We start from the raw sequence: 15,000 nt of genomic DNA on the forward strand, positions 1-15,000 counted from the left end.
GCCGATGAGCAGGTTGCCACAGCGTGTCTTGGAAACGAGCGTACCTCTTCTGTGGTCCTCCTCAAAGCCTCCTCCTGCTGGGTTTGGGAGGAGACCTGGAGGGCTGTGATGTGGGTCTGAGGAGTCTGTGGGACTAGGACTGTGATTAAAGGGTTGCACCGATAAAGTTGAGTCCAGGCGGACATCAAACGAGACACTGAACTCACGAGCAACGGCGCAGTATCGGCGTCTCTAACGTGACGACGAACCGTGAAGTTGGGGTGTCCCCCCCCCCCCCCCCCCCTCCTACAGAGGCCGTACGCCCCGTAGAAAGAGTGTGATTCCCCCCCCGAGGTCCTCCGCTGATTATCAATGAATGGATGAATGGAATGCATTTATACAGCGCTTCTCTAACCAGTGGCCGCTCATAGCGCTCCCATTGGGTCATGTACACATTCACACACCGACGGCGGGAGCAGGAACCCTAGGAGGAGGAGCCGGGGATCGAACTAGCAACCATCCGGCTACCAGCCAACCCGCTCGACCTCTCGCTCGAAGGTTGCCACAGCGCACCTGTGAACCCTGACGTCGCTCCGCCAGGGGTATGAACCCACTGGCCCGGCCCTGGAGGACCCAGACCGCGGCGGAGCAGCAGCATGTTTAGTGTCAGACCCACGCGGACTCTGGGCCCGGCTCGGGTTTCAGAGGGCCAGCCTATAGACGGCTCGTTGATTCTGCTTTCCATCCTCTTTCCACCGGCTTCCCCCCAGCCAGAGCTGTCCCGCAGCTGGAGTCGCTCTGGGGTCGAGACCCTCAGCCCACAAGCACGTGCGCACTCATGCAGAAACACACACGCACGCGCACACACTCACTCATGCACACGCACACACACACACACACACACACACACATACACACACAAGCGCACGCCCGCAGGCACGTACACACACACAGATGCACACAGACGCAGACCCGACCCCCTCTCTTAACACAACGTTGTATTGATTCATTGATATTAATCGATCTTAGTTGGAGAAGTGTCTAGCGATCACGGCGAGGGTAGCTGATCTTATCTTCAACGCTTCACAAAATTGGATAAATCTTAAATGGCATCTTCCATTATCTTGTTGAAAAGCAGCATTGCAGAATACTAATGAACAGAAGCAGGAGTGTGTCAAATTAATCAGCAGACTCTGGAGAACCGCTTGGTCGTCCTGCACCCTATCCCAGCATGCATTGCTGCTCACGGTGCCCCGCAACGCGAACTACGACACGCTTGAACACAGCTTGAGTTCTAGGACGTCGTGAAGAGCGTGGATGGCCCTCCTTCACCAGGCAGCCATCTTTGGTTCTGAGCTGAAGAAACCCCTCTGTGAAAATGGATCGGAGACGAGTTCACCCGGGGCATGAGGCCTCATGACCCCCTCATGACGACCCCCTCTGTCCCCGCAGGTGTGGGGGGCAACCTGGTGGCCATCCAGGCCAGCCGGATCTCCACCTACCTTCACTTCTGGAGCATCCCGGGGGTCCTGCCCTACAAGATGAGGCAGCACTGGCCCAACCCCTGCATCTCCTTCTTCTCCTCAGGTCAGAGCTCACACTGTCTAACCCTACCTGTTCCTTAAGGCCCTGTATTAGTACTGTCTAACCCCTACCTGCTCCTTAATGACCTGTCTCTGTACTGTCTAACCCCTACCTGCTCCTTAATGACCTGTCTCTGTACTGTCTAACCCCTACCTGCTCCTTAATGACCCGTCTCTGTACTGTCTAACCCCTACCTGCTCCTTAATGACCTGTCTCTGTACTGTCTAACCCCTATACCTGCTCCTTAATGACCGCTCTCTGTACTGTCTAACCCCTATACCTGCTCCTTAATGACCGCTCTCTGTACTGTCTAGCCCCTACCTGCTCCTTAATGACCTGTCTCTGTACTGTCTAACCCCTACCTGCTCCTTAATGACCGCTCTCTGTATTGTCTAGCCCCTACCTGCTCCTTAATGACCTGTCTCTGTACTGTCTAACCCCTATACCTGCTCCTTAATGACCTGTCTCTGTACTGTCTAACCCCTGCCTTCTACATGTTCAGAGTCTAAGGGGTGCAGACGGCCTCTTGTTCCCGTTCCCCCAGACACTCCATGTCAGCGATGTTCAGCGGATATGAGAGGAAACTGCCGTTATTGTCTGCTCTGTAACGTTTCGCTCCCGGCCAGTTTGAATTGGCTGCAGATGACTTGTGAGATTTTTATTTCCCCTCAAAAGCCAATAATGCACTATTGTATTATGTTGTTAAGGCTTTACAGCTGCTGTCTCACGGCCCTAAACACGAAGCCAATCCACACAGTGGACAAGCAGGTCTTCTGTAAGCCGTTCCTGTCTAGGCTTAGCACCTGCAGGTTGAAAAACCCCTCAGACAGCACGACTTACGTCCTCAAAATTAGGCAGTTTGGTTCTGAACATGTCCGCCTAGTGTACATTTACATTTAGGGTATTTAGCAGACGCTTGTATCCAAAGCGACTTACCTTAAGTACATTTGTAAGAAGAAGGAGAAACAACAATATATCGCTGTTGGTATAGTTAGGATGTTCATAGAACCAAGTGCCAAGCACTAACAATCGCTAGGTTAACCCATTCCCCGTATCCAACAAAGATAGCTAGGAAAAGACGCTACACAATGCTAAGTACTATTTTTAAGTGCAAGGACGTACAACGTACAATAAGTGCGTACATTAAGTGCCAGGACGTACAACATATAATAAGTGCTTACAATAAGTGCCAGGACGTACAACATACATAAGTTGTAGCCAAAGCATACAATGAAAAGTAGTCGCCCCTAAAATACTTTCAGAAACGTTGTGCGTAACATAGTTTAACCAAACACAATGGTGGTAGAATACACGTGTTTTAAGTTAGGGGTGGTTAACAGTTACATCAGAGATGCCACATTTCAACACAGGGCGGTGTAATCCTAAACAGAGCTAGTTAATTTACATAACGGGTTTATTAACGGACTGACGAGTGAGGCTGGCAACAGTACGATCAACATCGCCTTGTCTCATGATCTCCATCTGGGTTTTATACGAGCCGTACCAACACAATTAAGGCAATCATTTATTGGAATATCCAAATATATTCCAACCAGAAATCGATACATGCATTACGGCTGCACCAGAGAGGTTAGATTCGAACAAAGTGAATCTAAATCCAACAATAAAAGATAACACGAGTGTAGAAGTGTTTAGGTGCACGGGAAGCCCAAAGAAAATCGTATTGTTTAACGGTGTAGAACCGACATGTACGTTTACGTTTGGAAAGGCTTTACTTTATTTTGGGCATAGAGATTAATCAACATTCTAGAGTTCCGAAACCGGCAGTATTGGAGGAATTTCTGATACTGGTATCGGAAATTCCTTTTAGGAATCTGCCTAAAGTGCAGTATTGGGTATCAGCTAGTGCGCAAGTCTATGCGCCGATCCGATATCATCATGGACTAGCTCGTTCATCATCTCAAATCTACGTGCTTCGAGCTACCAAGTTGGAAAAACATAGATGCATGGACGCTTAACTATAAGAATACAAATACATTATGATTATAGTTTATAAATGTACATGATCTCGTTCTGGAAAAAGATTTGATCGTCAGTAAATGAGCCGACTTTACCATGCTGTCGTCGTACGAGAACCCTTCACTAAGGAAAAGCGCGATCAGTAGTCACAATGCTAGACGCCAAATCGGTTTATACTCGTATCAGCCGATGCTCAAGTTCAGGAATCGGAATCGGTATCGGGAAGGAAAACAATAATATCGGAACAACTCTAGTTACTTCCTGTTCCTACACCGCAGTGGGATCTGGGCCCAACGGGGAACGGGTCAGTGAGGGAGGTACCTGGCCGGGAGGTCATGTGACGTCCTGTCTGACTCCTCCCCCAGCGGTTATGCTCATGTGATGGTCATGTGATGTCTTGTCTGACTCCTCCCCCAGCGGTGATGGTCATGTGACAGCCTGTTCGACTCCTCCCCCAGGGGTGACGGTCATGTGACGTGCGGTCTGACTCCTCCCCCAGGGGTGACGGTCATGTGACATGCGGTCTGACTCCTCCCCCAGGGGTGACGGTCATGTGACGTGCGGTCTGACTCCTCCCCCGGGGGCGACGGTCATGTGACGTACGGTCTGACTCCTCCCCCAGGGGTGACGTTCATGTGACGTGCGGTCTGACTCCTCCCCCAGGGGTGAACTCGCGGTCGGCGCGGGTACTGCTGATGCTGGTGGTCCCGGGTCACATGGTCTTCCTGTACGCCATCTCCCTGCTCCAGGGGGCCGACGCCCCGCCCATCGGGGTCACCTTCACCCTATGCTACCTGACGGCCGCGCTGCTGCAGGTCTGGACCGGGACGCGCACGCACACACACACACACACACGCATGGACACACACGGACACACACTCGCGCGCACACACACACACACACACACACATGGACACACTGGCACACAGACACACATGCATGGACACACACATGGACACACACTCACACACACACACACACACACACACACACACACACGGACACACACATGGACACACACTCGCGCGCGCACACACACACACACACACACACACACACACACACACACACACACACACACACACGGACACACACATGGACACACACTCGCGCGCACACTCACACACACACACACACACACGCATGGACTCACACACACACACACACACACACACACACACACACACTCACCTCTCGCCATCCCGGGGAGGCCAGGACACTAAACCCTGTTGCTGCCCCTCCCGTAGCGCAGACTGGGAACACTGGGAGTGGTCCCGGCTGACAGAGAACAGAACAGAACAGGACAGAGCAGAACGTAGCAGGCACTCGGGCCAAGTTGTGCTCCTAAAGCTAATGAGAGCCGACAGGGAATCAGCCCTCAGAACGTGGGAGGTTTCTCATTGTGGGGGGGTTCCTCATCGAGCAGCTTGTACACAAAGTTACTGGAAGGGTAGAGGCGATCCTTTATTAAAGCCAACAAGTTGAACACGTCAGGCCCTCGAATGCATGCATGTACACACTCACAGACGCACACACATTCACACACGCACGCATTCACATACACACTCACACACGCGCACACATTCACATACACACTCACATGCTCACACAGACGCACTAATTGCGTGTTATTAGCTGTGTTTTGTTGACCAGCATCTCTATTGGTCCTAACCTCTCTCTCTCTCTCTCTCTCTCTCTCTCTCTCTCTCTCTCTCTCTCTCTCTCTCTCTCTCTCTCTCTCTCTCTCTCTCTCTCTCTCTCTCCCTCTCCTTCTCCCTCTCTCTCTCTCACCTGGTCCTAAACTCTCCCCCTCTCTCTCTCTCTCTCTCTCTCTCTCCCTCCCTCCCTCCCTCCCTCCCTCTCTCTCACCTGGTCCTAAACTCTCTCCCCCTCCCTCTCCCTCCCTCTCTCTCACCTGGTCCTAAACTCTCTCCCCCTCCCTCTCCCTCCCTCCCTCTCTCTCACCTGGTCCTAAACTCTCTCCCCCTCCCTCTCCCTCCCTCTCTCTCACCTGGTCCTAAACTCTCTCCCCCTCCCTCTCCCTCCCTCTCTCTCTAGGTGACCATCTTGCTGTACGTGGCCGACCTGATCGTGCGTGTGATGTGGAGGCGGAGCTTGGACCCGGACAACTTCTCCATCCCCTACCTGACGGCCCTGGGGGACCTGCTGGGCACCGGCTTCCTGGCCCTCTGCTTCCGCTGCACCCTATTGGTCCACGGCGTGGGCCAGTGAGCACAAGACCCGCCCCCTCTCCTTCTAGGGACTTCCACCACACCCTGGGGAGGGAGAAACCCCGCGATTGGTCTGATATTAGAAGACTAATCCCGCGATTGGACAAAAATAGAGTGTGACTCCACCTTGTTGCCAAGCAGACTCTGTGACAAAACGCTGACTCATGCCCTGGTTAACCAATCCAAACATTTACAGTAGAAGCCAGACAGTACGGTCAAACCTGTCTGTGTTTCTGATTGGCTCGGGTAGCAGCAAGGTGCCGATGGCAGTTCTAACGGCAAGCCGTTAAATACTTCCTCTTTCAGTACGAAAGGATTCAAATATAGGATTTAGTCTCTCTCACACACACACACACACACACACACACACACACACACACACACACACGCAATCATCTGGATTTCCTGGGGGTTCATAGCGTGCTACGCTAGAATGCTAGGTCAGCATGCTAGGTTAGCATGCTACGCTAGCGCGGTAGCACCTAGCCTGGTAATAACGAGAGTAGTAATGCTTGGGAGCAGCTCTTCGGCCACACTGTGAATCACTTGAGCAGGAACACGACTTCATATCTCAGAGAGGTCGTGTGGGGAAATGAAAAAGATTAAAAGACCAACTGGAATTTATGATTTGGCCCACTTCCTTGTTCTCTGTAAATACGGAGTAATATCCATTGCCATGAACATGGACGACTTCGTAGCCGGGATAAGAAACAATTGATTGCAGTTTTCGTTTGACATTAGATTAGAAAACTGACCCAGTTTTGTGTTTTAAGGTTGTTCCCCCCGATCATGTAGTCAGAGGAATGTGTTTCCCCGAATGTTGACCCACACACGCCCATGGGGACAGGTCATTAAGCAAGCTATGCAAATGTTGAGCAGAGCCAAAGACCTAAAGATCTGTTTCTGAAGACAACAGAGTCCCTATTTTATAACCTCATAACTTAATTTCCGTTTCATCTTTACCATCATACCATACCGTCTGATAGAGTAAGTTACGTCAATACCGGGTTGTTTAGAATTGAGGAAGTACTTTCTTCCAAATGTGTTAAACCCTAGAGACTCTCACAGCCCTGTTGTTGTCTGTTGTGGAAGCAGAACGCGTTGTTGATTGTCATAATAACTGGGTCACTCAGTGACATGTCTTACCTCATCATGTTGTCTTGCAGTTTGCAACATCTCCTCAGCTCATCTCTATGCACAACATTTCAAAAATATTAGCCTTATATAAGCGTAACAATATTCGTCCATCGAGTGTACCGTCATATTGCCAGCTCTGTCTTTTTCGTCAAACTAGTACTGCAGTATCAAAAGCATAAGCAGTACCTCAAAGTAGCACAGAAAAAAGCCGTCTTAAGTTGAACCCCGTCCTCTCTGATCGCAGCGAATCATCAAAACAAACATGCCAAAGTTAAAAGTAGTCGTCGCCGTGATGTATTCTGTCGTGATGTGCTTCGTCTGGACGTTACGACGCCTGTCACAGGCCCACAGCCGTCCCAGGGCCTACTGCAGCTACCCATGTCCGACAATGGGGACATGAATGTCCTGGACAGTAGAAACTAGCGTGTGAAATCACCGTACCAATGTGGAGTTGCACGAACGTACACGTAATGTTACTCATCTGAAGGTCATGGGAAAGACCTCTAGAGACGGCTGACCTCCTGACCTTAACTTAAAGGAACAGCAGCACTTTGTGTCTGTGTGCAGAACCTTAGAAGCTTTGTTCAAAACAGTGTCTTCATGCACGCTGGGTGGGAAACCCCCTACACACTCACTGCCACTCGGTCCCACGTGCGCTTTAGAAACAGATGTGCACGTTGGTTACCCATGCACTTTAGTGACAGGCGTGCACGTTACGACCGGTGTACTTTAGTGATAGACGTGCGTTTTGGTTACATGTGCACTTTAGTGACGGACGTGCACGTTGGTTACACGTGCACTTTAGTGACAGACGTGCACGTTGGTTAAACGTGCAGCGATGAAATGCCTTTTCTTCAAAACAGCGTAGTTGCCTGAGCTTCCGAGTCCATGTGTCCTCGTTTGTTTGTGTGCACACAAGTTGTGGCGATGGTAAAAATGTGTGATTGTGTTGTTGATCGTTTGTGTTGTGTGTCGGTGGACGGTTCTATTTTCATATGACCTTAAACAACAATAAAATATAATTACTTCTTCTCGTTTTCTTTTATAGATACGCTATTGTTTGGTTGTATTGGGATTGGTCAACATTTCCCCTGGTTACTGTTTAACTGTTCCAACCAATAAAATACTAAATTCTTCAGCTTTGGCGCAATGCAGCTGTAAAAGAACAACAACGTTTCATCAGTTTGATGGTTTTCTCAGCAACGTGAGAAAACATGAACCTGCTTCTTTAAAAACCTCAGGGTGACTAAACATGTGGGCATGTGGCCCAGATCAAGTGACTTCAGACGTTGTCACAGAGGTAACTGCTTTAGAAACACACAGAGGTGTGTTTCTAAAGCAGACATTTTAAAACCAGTCAACACCTAGCGAGATGGACGATTTGAACACGTTGCCAAAAAGGGGCCAAATCATCTTCTTATTCCGCCTGTATTCCACCTGGAGACCACTGAGGAAGAATCCTCAGGGTTAACACCTCAGCCGCAGTGGGGCCACCGTTCCCTCACCCTCCCTGAGTCCTCATGGAGCTCCTCTCAGCGAGGGAGTGAGAGAGGGAGGGGGAAAGAGACAGAGAGAGAGAGTTTAGCACCAGGAGAAAGAGGTTAGCACCAGGAGAGAGAGGTTAGCACCAGGAGAGAGAGAGAGAGAGAGAGAGAGAGAGAGAGAGAGAGAGAGAGAGGAGAGAGAGTGAGGTTAGGACAAGGCCTGCTGTCTGTCTGTCCGTCACGGCCTACAGCAAGCAGTGGGAAGTTTTTCCTGGACTAGCACATGTTTCCAAACTACAAGAGGACTCTGCTGTCATTACAGAGCGATAGGGACGCGTTGAGTCTAGACACACAATAACACAGCTTCATGAACACAGGGCTCAAAATATCTGAACCTTAAGGAGAGTGGGTGAGAGATGACTCGTCCGTGGTTACCGTCCCAGACGGAGTATAAAGCAAGAACTCGACAAACTCGGAGTGAACAGAAGGTGATCCGGAGACTGCATCCATCCCAAGGTTTACAGCAGGCTGACATGAAGTCAGTAGGTGTGTGTAAGGGTGTGAGTGTGTGTGTGTGTGCGTTCATTCTGAACAAGAGCACCACTGACCAGAGCTCTGGAGCTGCGGTGCTGAACCACAGTCATCTGCTTGTTTGCTCAACCTGCACACACACACACACACACACACACACACACACACACACACACACACACACACACACACAGACAATCCACACACACACTCAGTCAGAGAAATACACCTACTGGAATGATGATATGGCTCCAAAACACACACACACACACTGTCCTGTGTCTATATGGGAGTGGCACCAAAATAACAACATCAGTCCCTTAGTTTGTGTTGCTGCATATTTAAACATTTTATTCTTCACTTCAAGTTTCTCAATCTTCGAGAAGGCTAATTCTACCTGGCGACAGCTGGTTGTGCAGAACAGCTAACAAGCGAAAGATGAGTTCCAGCCCTCAGTTTCAACAACTGTTTCATAGGAAATACATACAAAACATGTTCAGCACACCATCACAGAGAGTCCGTTTCCTCCTCATAATAAATACTCTTGTGCTTGTTTCATAAATAACGTTTCAGGGACTCCAAAGGTGTCTTCTGTTTCACAGTCGGTGTGTTCGCTCGTGAACGTTGACGCGAGAAGATCCTGCTTCTTGAACGTCTTGGACAAAGTTTGAAGATTGAGACCACCTGAACAGCCTCAACTAAACAATACCACCTTAACAGCCTCAAAAAAAACAATACCACATTAACAATACCACCTTAACAGCCCCAAACCAAATAATACCACCTTTACAGCCCAAAACTAAACAATACCACCTTAACAGCCTCAATTAAACAAAACCGCCTTAACACCCTCACACTAAACAATACCATCTTAACATCCTCAAACATAACAATACCACCTAACAGCCTCAAACTATAAAAATACCACCTTAACAGCTTCAAACTAAAACAATGCCACCTTTACTCCCTCAAACTAAAGAATACCAACGTAACAGCCTCAACTAAAAAGACCACCTTAACAGCCTCAAACTAAAACAATACCACCGTAACAGCCTCAACCTAAACAATACCATCCTAAAAGCCTCAAACTAAAACAAAACCACCTTAACAGCCTCAATCTATAGAATGCCATCTTAACAGACTCAGACTAAAACAATACCAACTTAACAAACTCAGACTGAACCAACAGCACCTGAACTGTCCCAGGCAGGCTAGAAGGGGCATTTGAATCTATTCCAACGCAGCAATTCCACCCATTGGCGTTTTGAGCTGAGCTGCAAACACAGTGAACTATTTCCTTGTCGGTCCCCCGGGGGCCCGGATAGAGGCCCTTCTGTGTTCCGACTTGCTCCTCATTTCACTTCCCTTCCTGTTTCAGGAGACTGGCGAGTCTAGAATCAAAAAGCGCTTCTTCGATTTTTTTTCGAGCGGGCGAAGCAACAGAACCAAAGCCTGTCCCTTCCTCTGTCCGTCAGTCCGTCCAGTCGGCACAAAATGGATTCCCCTCGCCAAGGAACCCAGCCAGCGGGCCTCAGCCTTTTACCCCCTTTACAGCGAGTACGGGCGGGACGAACGCCCGAGAGGCGTGAACAAAGTGCCGGGTTCCCCTGATCCTCCTCGGCGTTCCTCAGGGTGTGCGGAGGTACCGCGGCATGGAGTAGTTGAACAGCAGGAAGTCCATGCGGTACATGTTGACCAGCTTCTTCTGCAGGAAGGGGCTGACGTCCTGGAAGAAGTGCGCCGCCATGTCCCGGTCGGTGCGGGCGCTCTTCCCCGAGGAGGGGAACCGCACGCTGCCCTGGACGCCCGCCAGCCCCAGGACGGCCTGGGAGTCGGGCTCCAGCGTCTCGTACTTGCCCACCACGTCGTAGTGGATGAGGCAGGGGTGGCACAGCGAGTGCACCCGCTCCCAGTGCTCGTTCAGGGGCTCCTCGCGTTGCGTGCGGGGGTCCACCAGGTACTGGATGAACTCCCGGAAGGAGACGTCGGCGCCGGCCTCCAGCGCCCCGGGCCGCGCGCCGGGCCGGTGGCGGCGGATGATCTTGGTGCCGTAGCGCTTGTGGAAGGCCTCGTTGTAGCTGCGCGTGAACTTGTTGCGGTAGGCCGACACCAGCCGCTCGAAGGGCTCCCGCACGAACACGAACTTGAGGTAGGAGCGCAGCCGGCGGTTGATCTCGGCGGCCGGGAACTCGGACAGCGTGCGCAGGTTGCCCGCCACGTGGGCCTCGTTGGCCGGGATGGCCAGCGGGTCCGAGTAGCGGCCGTCGCCCGTCAGCACCATCAGCACGCGCTTCCAGTTGGTGCACGCCACCTGGTGGACGGGAGGGGAATCACTACCACCGCACTGCACTCCTCCGGCAGGAGACAGACCAGGCTACAGAGTAGAAAGACGGATGGACCTAGAGCTGAACCTAGATAGTGATAGATGTGTAAACATCTAGTCAGACCTAGAGCTATATCTACATAGTGATAGCACTGTTTAGTCTAGTGAGACGTAGAGCTATATCTAGATAGTGATGGCACTGTTTAGTCTAGTGAGACGTAGAGCTGTATCTAGATAGTGATGGCACTGTTTAGTCTAGTGAGACGTAGAGCTGTATCTAGATAGTGATAGCACTGTTTAGTCTAGTGAAACGTAGAGCTGTATCTAGATAGTGATAGCACTGTTTAGTCTAGTGAGACGTAGAGCTGTATCTAGATAGTGATAGCAGTGTGTACCTCTAGTCAGGCGTAGAGCTGTATCGAGACAGTGATAGCAGTGTATTTGTCTAGTCAGGCGTAGAGCTGTATCGAGACAGTGATAGCAGTGTATCTAGGTGTGTCTCTATATGATATCTGTGTGGTTACCTTGGGCACGTAGCAGTAGATGAGGCCGTGCTTGTCGTCCACGATGAGGTGTCGGAGGTCGTCCGGGGACAGGACTCGCCTCTTCCTGGTCTGGCTAAGACACGCCTCCTCCAGCAGCTCGCGGCGGCCCCGTAGCGCCGACTGGACGTACGATTGGTCAGAGTCCTGGGGGGGGGGGGTTATGATTAGTGGGGGTCTCATGTACAACACTTCTCTGACCACTAGGGTGAGCTTCATGCTGATCTTCATGCATTCACGTGTTCCTGCACACACACCTGTACAATATTGACCTGTATGTAAGTTACCTGGACATTAGTAACCTTCATATTAGCAACCCGTTAATAATTATTAATGACGGGTATATACATACAACATATAATGAGTTGCCTGTTCATTAGGTACCTGACCATAAGTTAACTGTGCATTAATTAGCTGTACTTTATTACCTCTACACTGGCTACCTGTTAATCAGTTACCTGTACTGAATTACCTTTACACTGGCTAGCTGTTAATCAGTTACCTGTACTGAATTACCTGTACAAGGTAATACGGTACCTGAACATGAGCAGGAACTATTCACTAGTTACTTACAGTTTTAGTAACAGTACCAGTAGCAGTAGTACTGGTGTGGTAGTCCCAGCCGTAGTTACCCTTTGCGACAATATCTGAAGAGACTTGATCTCAAATGACTTCAACAGAGCAGACCTCATCACCCCCAGGGTGGGAACTGGGGGGTGGGATAATGGTTTCCAGCCATGCCACCACAACACTCCCAATATGATCATTTTGTAAGAATCCAGCCTGCAAACACGCTCAGCATGACCCACTGATACCTAGAGCTGCTCTCGCCACTTGTTGTCAGAAGCTCTGTGGGGTCTGCCTGCATTCAAACGGTTCTGTTTGTCCACGGACAAGTCGATTGAAGTCCCTCCATAGTTCTCCTCTTTCAGAAGTTTTTTACTGTAATTCTGATTGCATGCTACGATTGTCCCCAACCTCACTTTAACATATTTTAGGATGAAAGCGTCTGCTAAATGCAAATGTAATGTAATGGGTTGTGATGTACATTATGGGATGGAAAGATGTTGTGTCCTGGACTCTTATCCAGGCCGATGTTTGGATTGAAAGCCAGTGCTGCTGGGAGATGATGGATGGCCGCCCGCCTCGCCTGGAGGACTGGTGTGTTAGGACATGTTATTTAGGCCAGGAACCTCTGAGTGTTTTTAGGAATAACTGTGAGCTTTACAACAGGAAACCATTCAACCAAAGGGATCTCACTGCCTAGAGGAGGACACACACCTTCACTTCTCCCAGCAGACGGAGGCATTAGAAACTTATGGTGAAATGTGAAAATGTAATCCATTACTGAATGCTATAGTATTATATTTCAAACTACATGTCAAGTTGAGCAGTTAAGAACGGCTCATTTTTCAGAGAGGGAAATCTTTCTACGGTGTCCTTTTGTTGTGTCAGTGTGTGTAGTGTGTTACATGGTGTGTGTCTGGATGTGTGTCTGGATGTGTGTGTATGTGTGTGTGTGTGTGTGTGTGTGTGTGTGTGTTTGTGTGGATGTGTGTGTATGGTATTTGTGTGTATTTGTTGGTTTGCATGTGTGTGCATGTATTGGTGTGCATGTGTGTGTTTGTGTTGTACATGTGTGTGTGTGTGTGTGTGTGTGTGTGTGTGTGTGTGTGTGTGTGTGTGTTTTTGTCCCCACCTGGTCTCCGTTGTAGAGGGACCGCAGGGGGTTTCTCCCGCTCCTCCCGAGGGTGGTGTGGGAGGAGGTGGAGGTGGTGCTGGAGATGGGCTCCATATCTGCAGACACAACACAGACCTCAGACCAGGTCCTTAACACAGATCTCAGACCAGGTCCTTAACACAGATCTTAGTCCAGGTCCTTCAGACAGATCTCAGACCAGGTCCTTAACACAGATCTTAGTCCAGGTCCTTAACACAGATCTTATTCCAGGTCCTTAACACAGATCTCAGACCAGGTCCTTAACACAGATCTCAGACCAGGTCCTTAACACAGATCTCAGACCAGGTCCTTAACACAGATCTTAGTCCAGGTCCTTAACACAGATCTCAGACCAGGTCCTTAACACAGATCTCAGACCAGGTCCTTAACACAGATCTTAGTCCAGGTCCTTAACACAGATGTCAGACCAGGTCCTTAACACAGATCTCAGACCAGGTCCTTAACACAGATCTCAGACCAGGTCCTTAACACAGATCTCAGACCAGGTCCTTAACACAGATCTCAGTCCAGGTCCTTAACACAGATCTTAGTCCAGGTCCTTAACACAGATCTTAGTCCAGGTCCTTAACACAGATCTCAGATCAGGTCCTTAATACAGATCTCAGACCAGGTCCTTAACACAGATCTTAGTCCAGGTCCTTAACACAGATCTCAGATCAGGTCCTTAACACAGATCTTAGTCCAGGTCCTTAACACAGATCTCAGACCAGGTCCTTAACACAGATCTCAGACCAGGTCCTTAACACAGATCTTAGTCCAGGTCCTTAACACAGATCTCAGACCAGGTCCTTAACACAGATCTTAGTCCAGGCCCTTAACACAGATCTTAGTCCAGGTCCTTAACACAGATCTCAGACCAGGTCCTTAACACAGATCTTAGTCCAGGTCCTTAACACAGATCTCAGACCAGGTCCTTAACACAGATCTCAGACCAGGTCCTTAACACAGATCTTAGTTCAGGTCCTTAACACAGATCTCAGACCAGGTCCTTAACACAGATCTTAGTCCAGGTCCTTAACACAGATCTTAGTCCAGGTCCTTAACACAGGTCTTAGTCCAGGTCCTTAACACAGATCTCAGACCAGGTCCTTAACACAACCTCATCTTAGATATCAGGCGGCTGTAACTCAGGCATTTAAACACGCACACACACACACACACACACCCATGCACAAACGCACGCACGCACGCACGCACACACACACACACACACACACACGTCAGAAAGGTCCTGACAGACCTACTGAGACAAGGCGCTAGGTTTCTTGCTCCAAGGGCAAGTCGACAGTGCAGCCGAGGAATTGAACCAGCAACTGTGTGGGTGCATTCCACCTCATTCTCTCACAATAAACCCATTCCAGATGAAGGTACTGGAGTCAGGTCGGGCTGGAAGGTAGTGTTTGTCAGACTTGGAGGCGGTGTTTGCTGTGATATTGCGATTCCAGAAGATAGAACACAAGGAAATCTA

At 49.7% G+C, this 15,000-nt stretch overlaps 2 protein-coding genes across 2 annotated transcripts in view; one reads left to right on the top strand and one right to left on the bottom strand.

The window, feature by feature from the left end:
* Positions 1-5,775, top strand: part of LOC307078828 (solute carrier family 41 member 1) — a gene marked incomplete at both ends in the record, with an annotated part of 17,879 nt that extends 12,104 nt beyond the window's left edge. Inside the window, 3 exons of the mRNA XM_079740824.1 lie at positions 1,432-1,566; positions 4,207-4,358; positions 5,602-5,775. Coding sequence (XP_079596950.1) covers positions 1,432-1,566; positions 4,207-4,358; positions 5,602-5,775 — 461 coding nt within the window. The remainder of the gene's footprint in view (positions 1-1,431; positions 1,567-4,206; positions 4,359-5,601) is intronic.
* A 3,482-nt stretch (positions 5,776-9,257) lies between these two features.
* LOC307079723 (carbohydrate sulfotransferase 11-like) overlaps positions 9,258-15,000 on the bottom strand; it is an 11,972-nt gene continuing 6,229 nt past the window's right edge. Inside the window, exons 2-4 of the mRNA XM_079742221.1 lie at positions 13,491-13,588; positions 11,774-11,938; positions 9,258-11,237 (exon numbers count right to left, since the gene is read on the bottom strand). Coding sequence (XP_079598347.1) covers positions 10,554-11,237; positions 11,774-11,938; positions 13,491-13,588 — 947 coding nt within the window. The 3' untranslated portion in view covers positions 9,258-10,553. The remainder of the gene's footprint in view (positions 11,238-11,773; positions 11,939-13,490; positions 13,589-15,000) is intronic.

The sequence above is a fragment of the Pollachius pollachius genome, assembly GCF_949987615.1.
Source record: "Pollachius pollachius genome assembly, chromosome: 8".
Classification (NCBI taxonomy): Eukaryota; Metazoa; Chordata; class Actinopteri; order Gadiformes; family Gadidae; genus Pollachius; species Pollachius pollachius.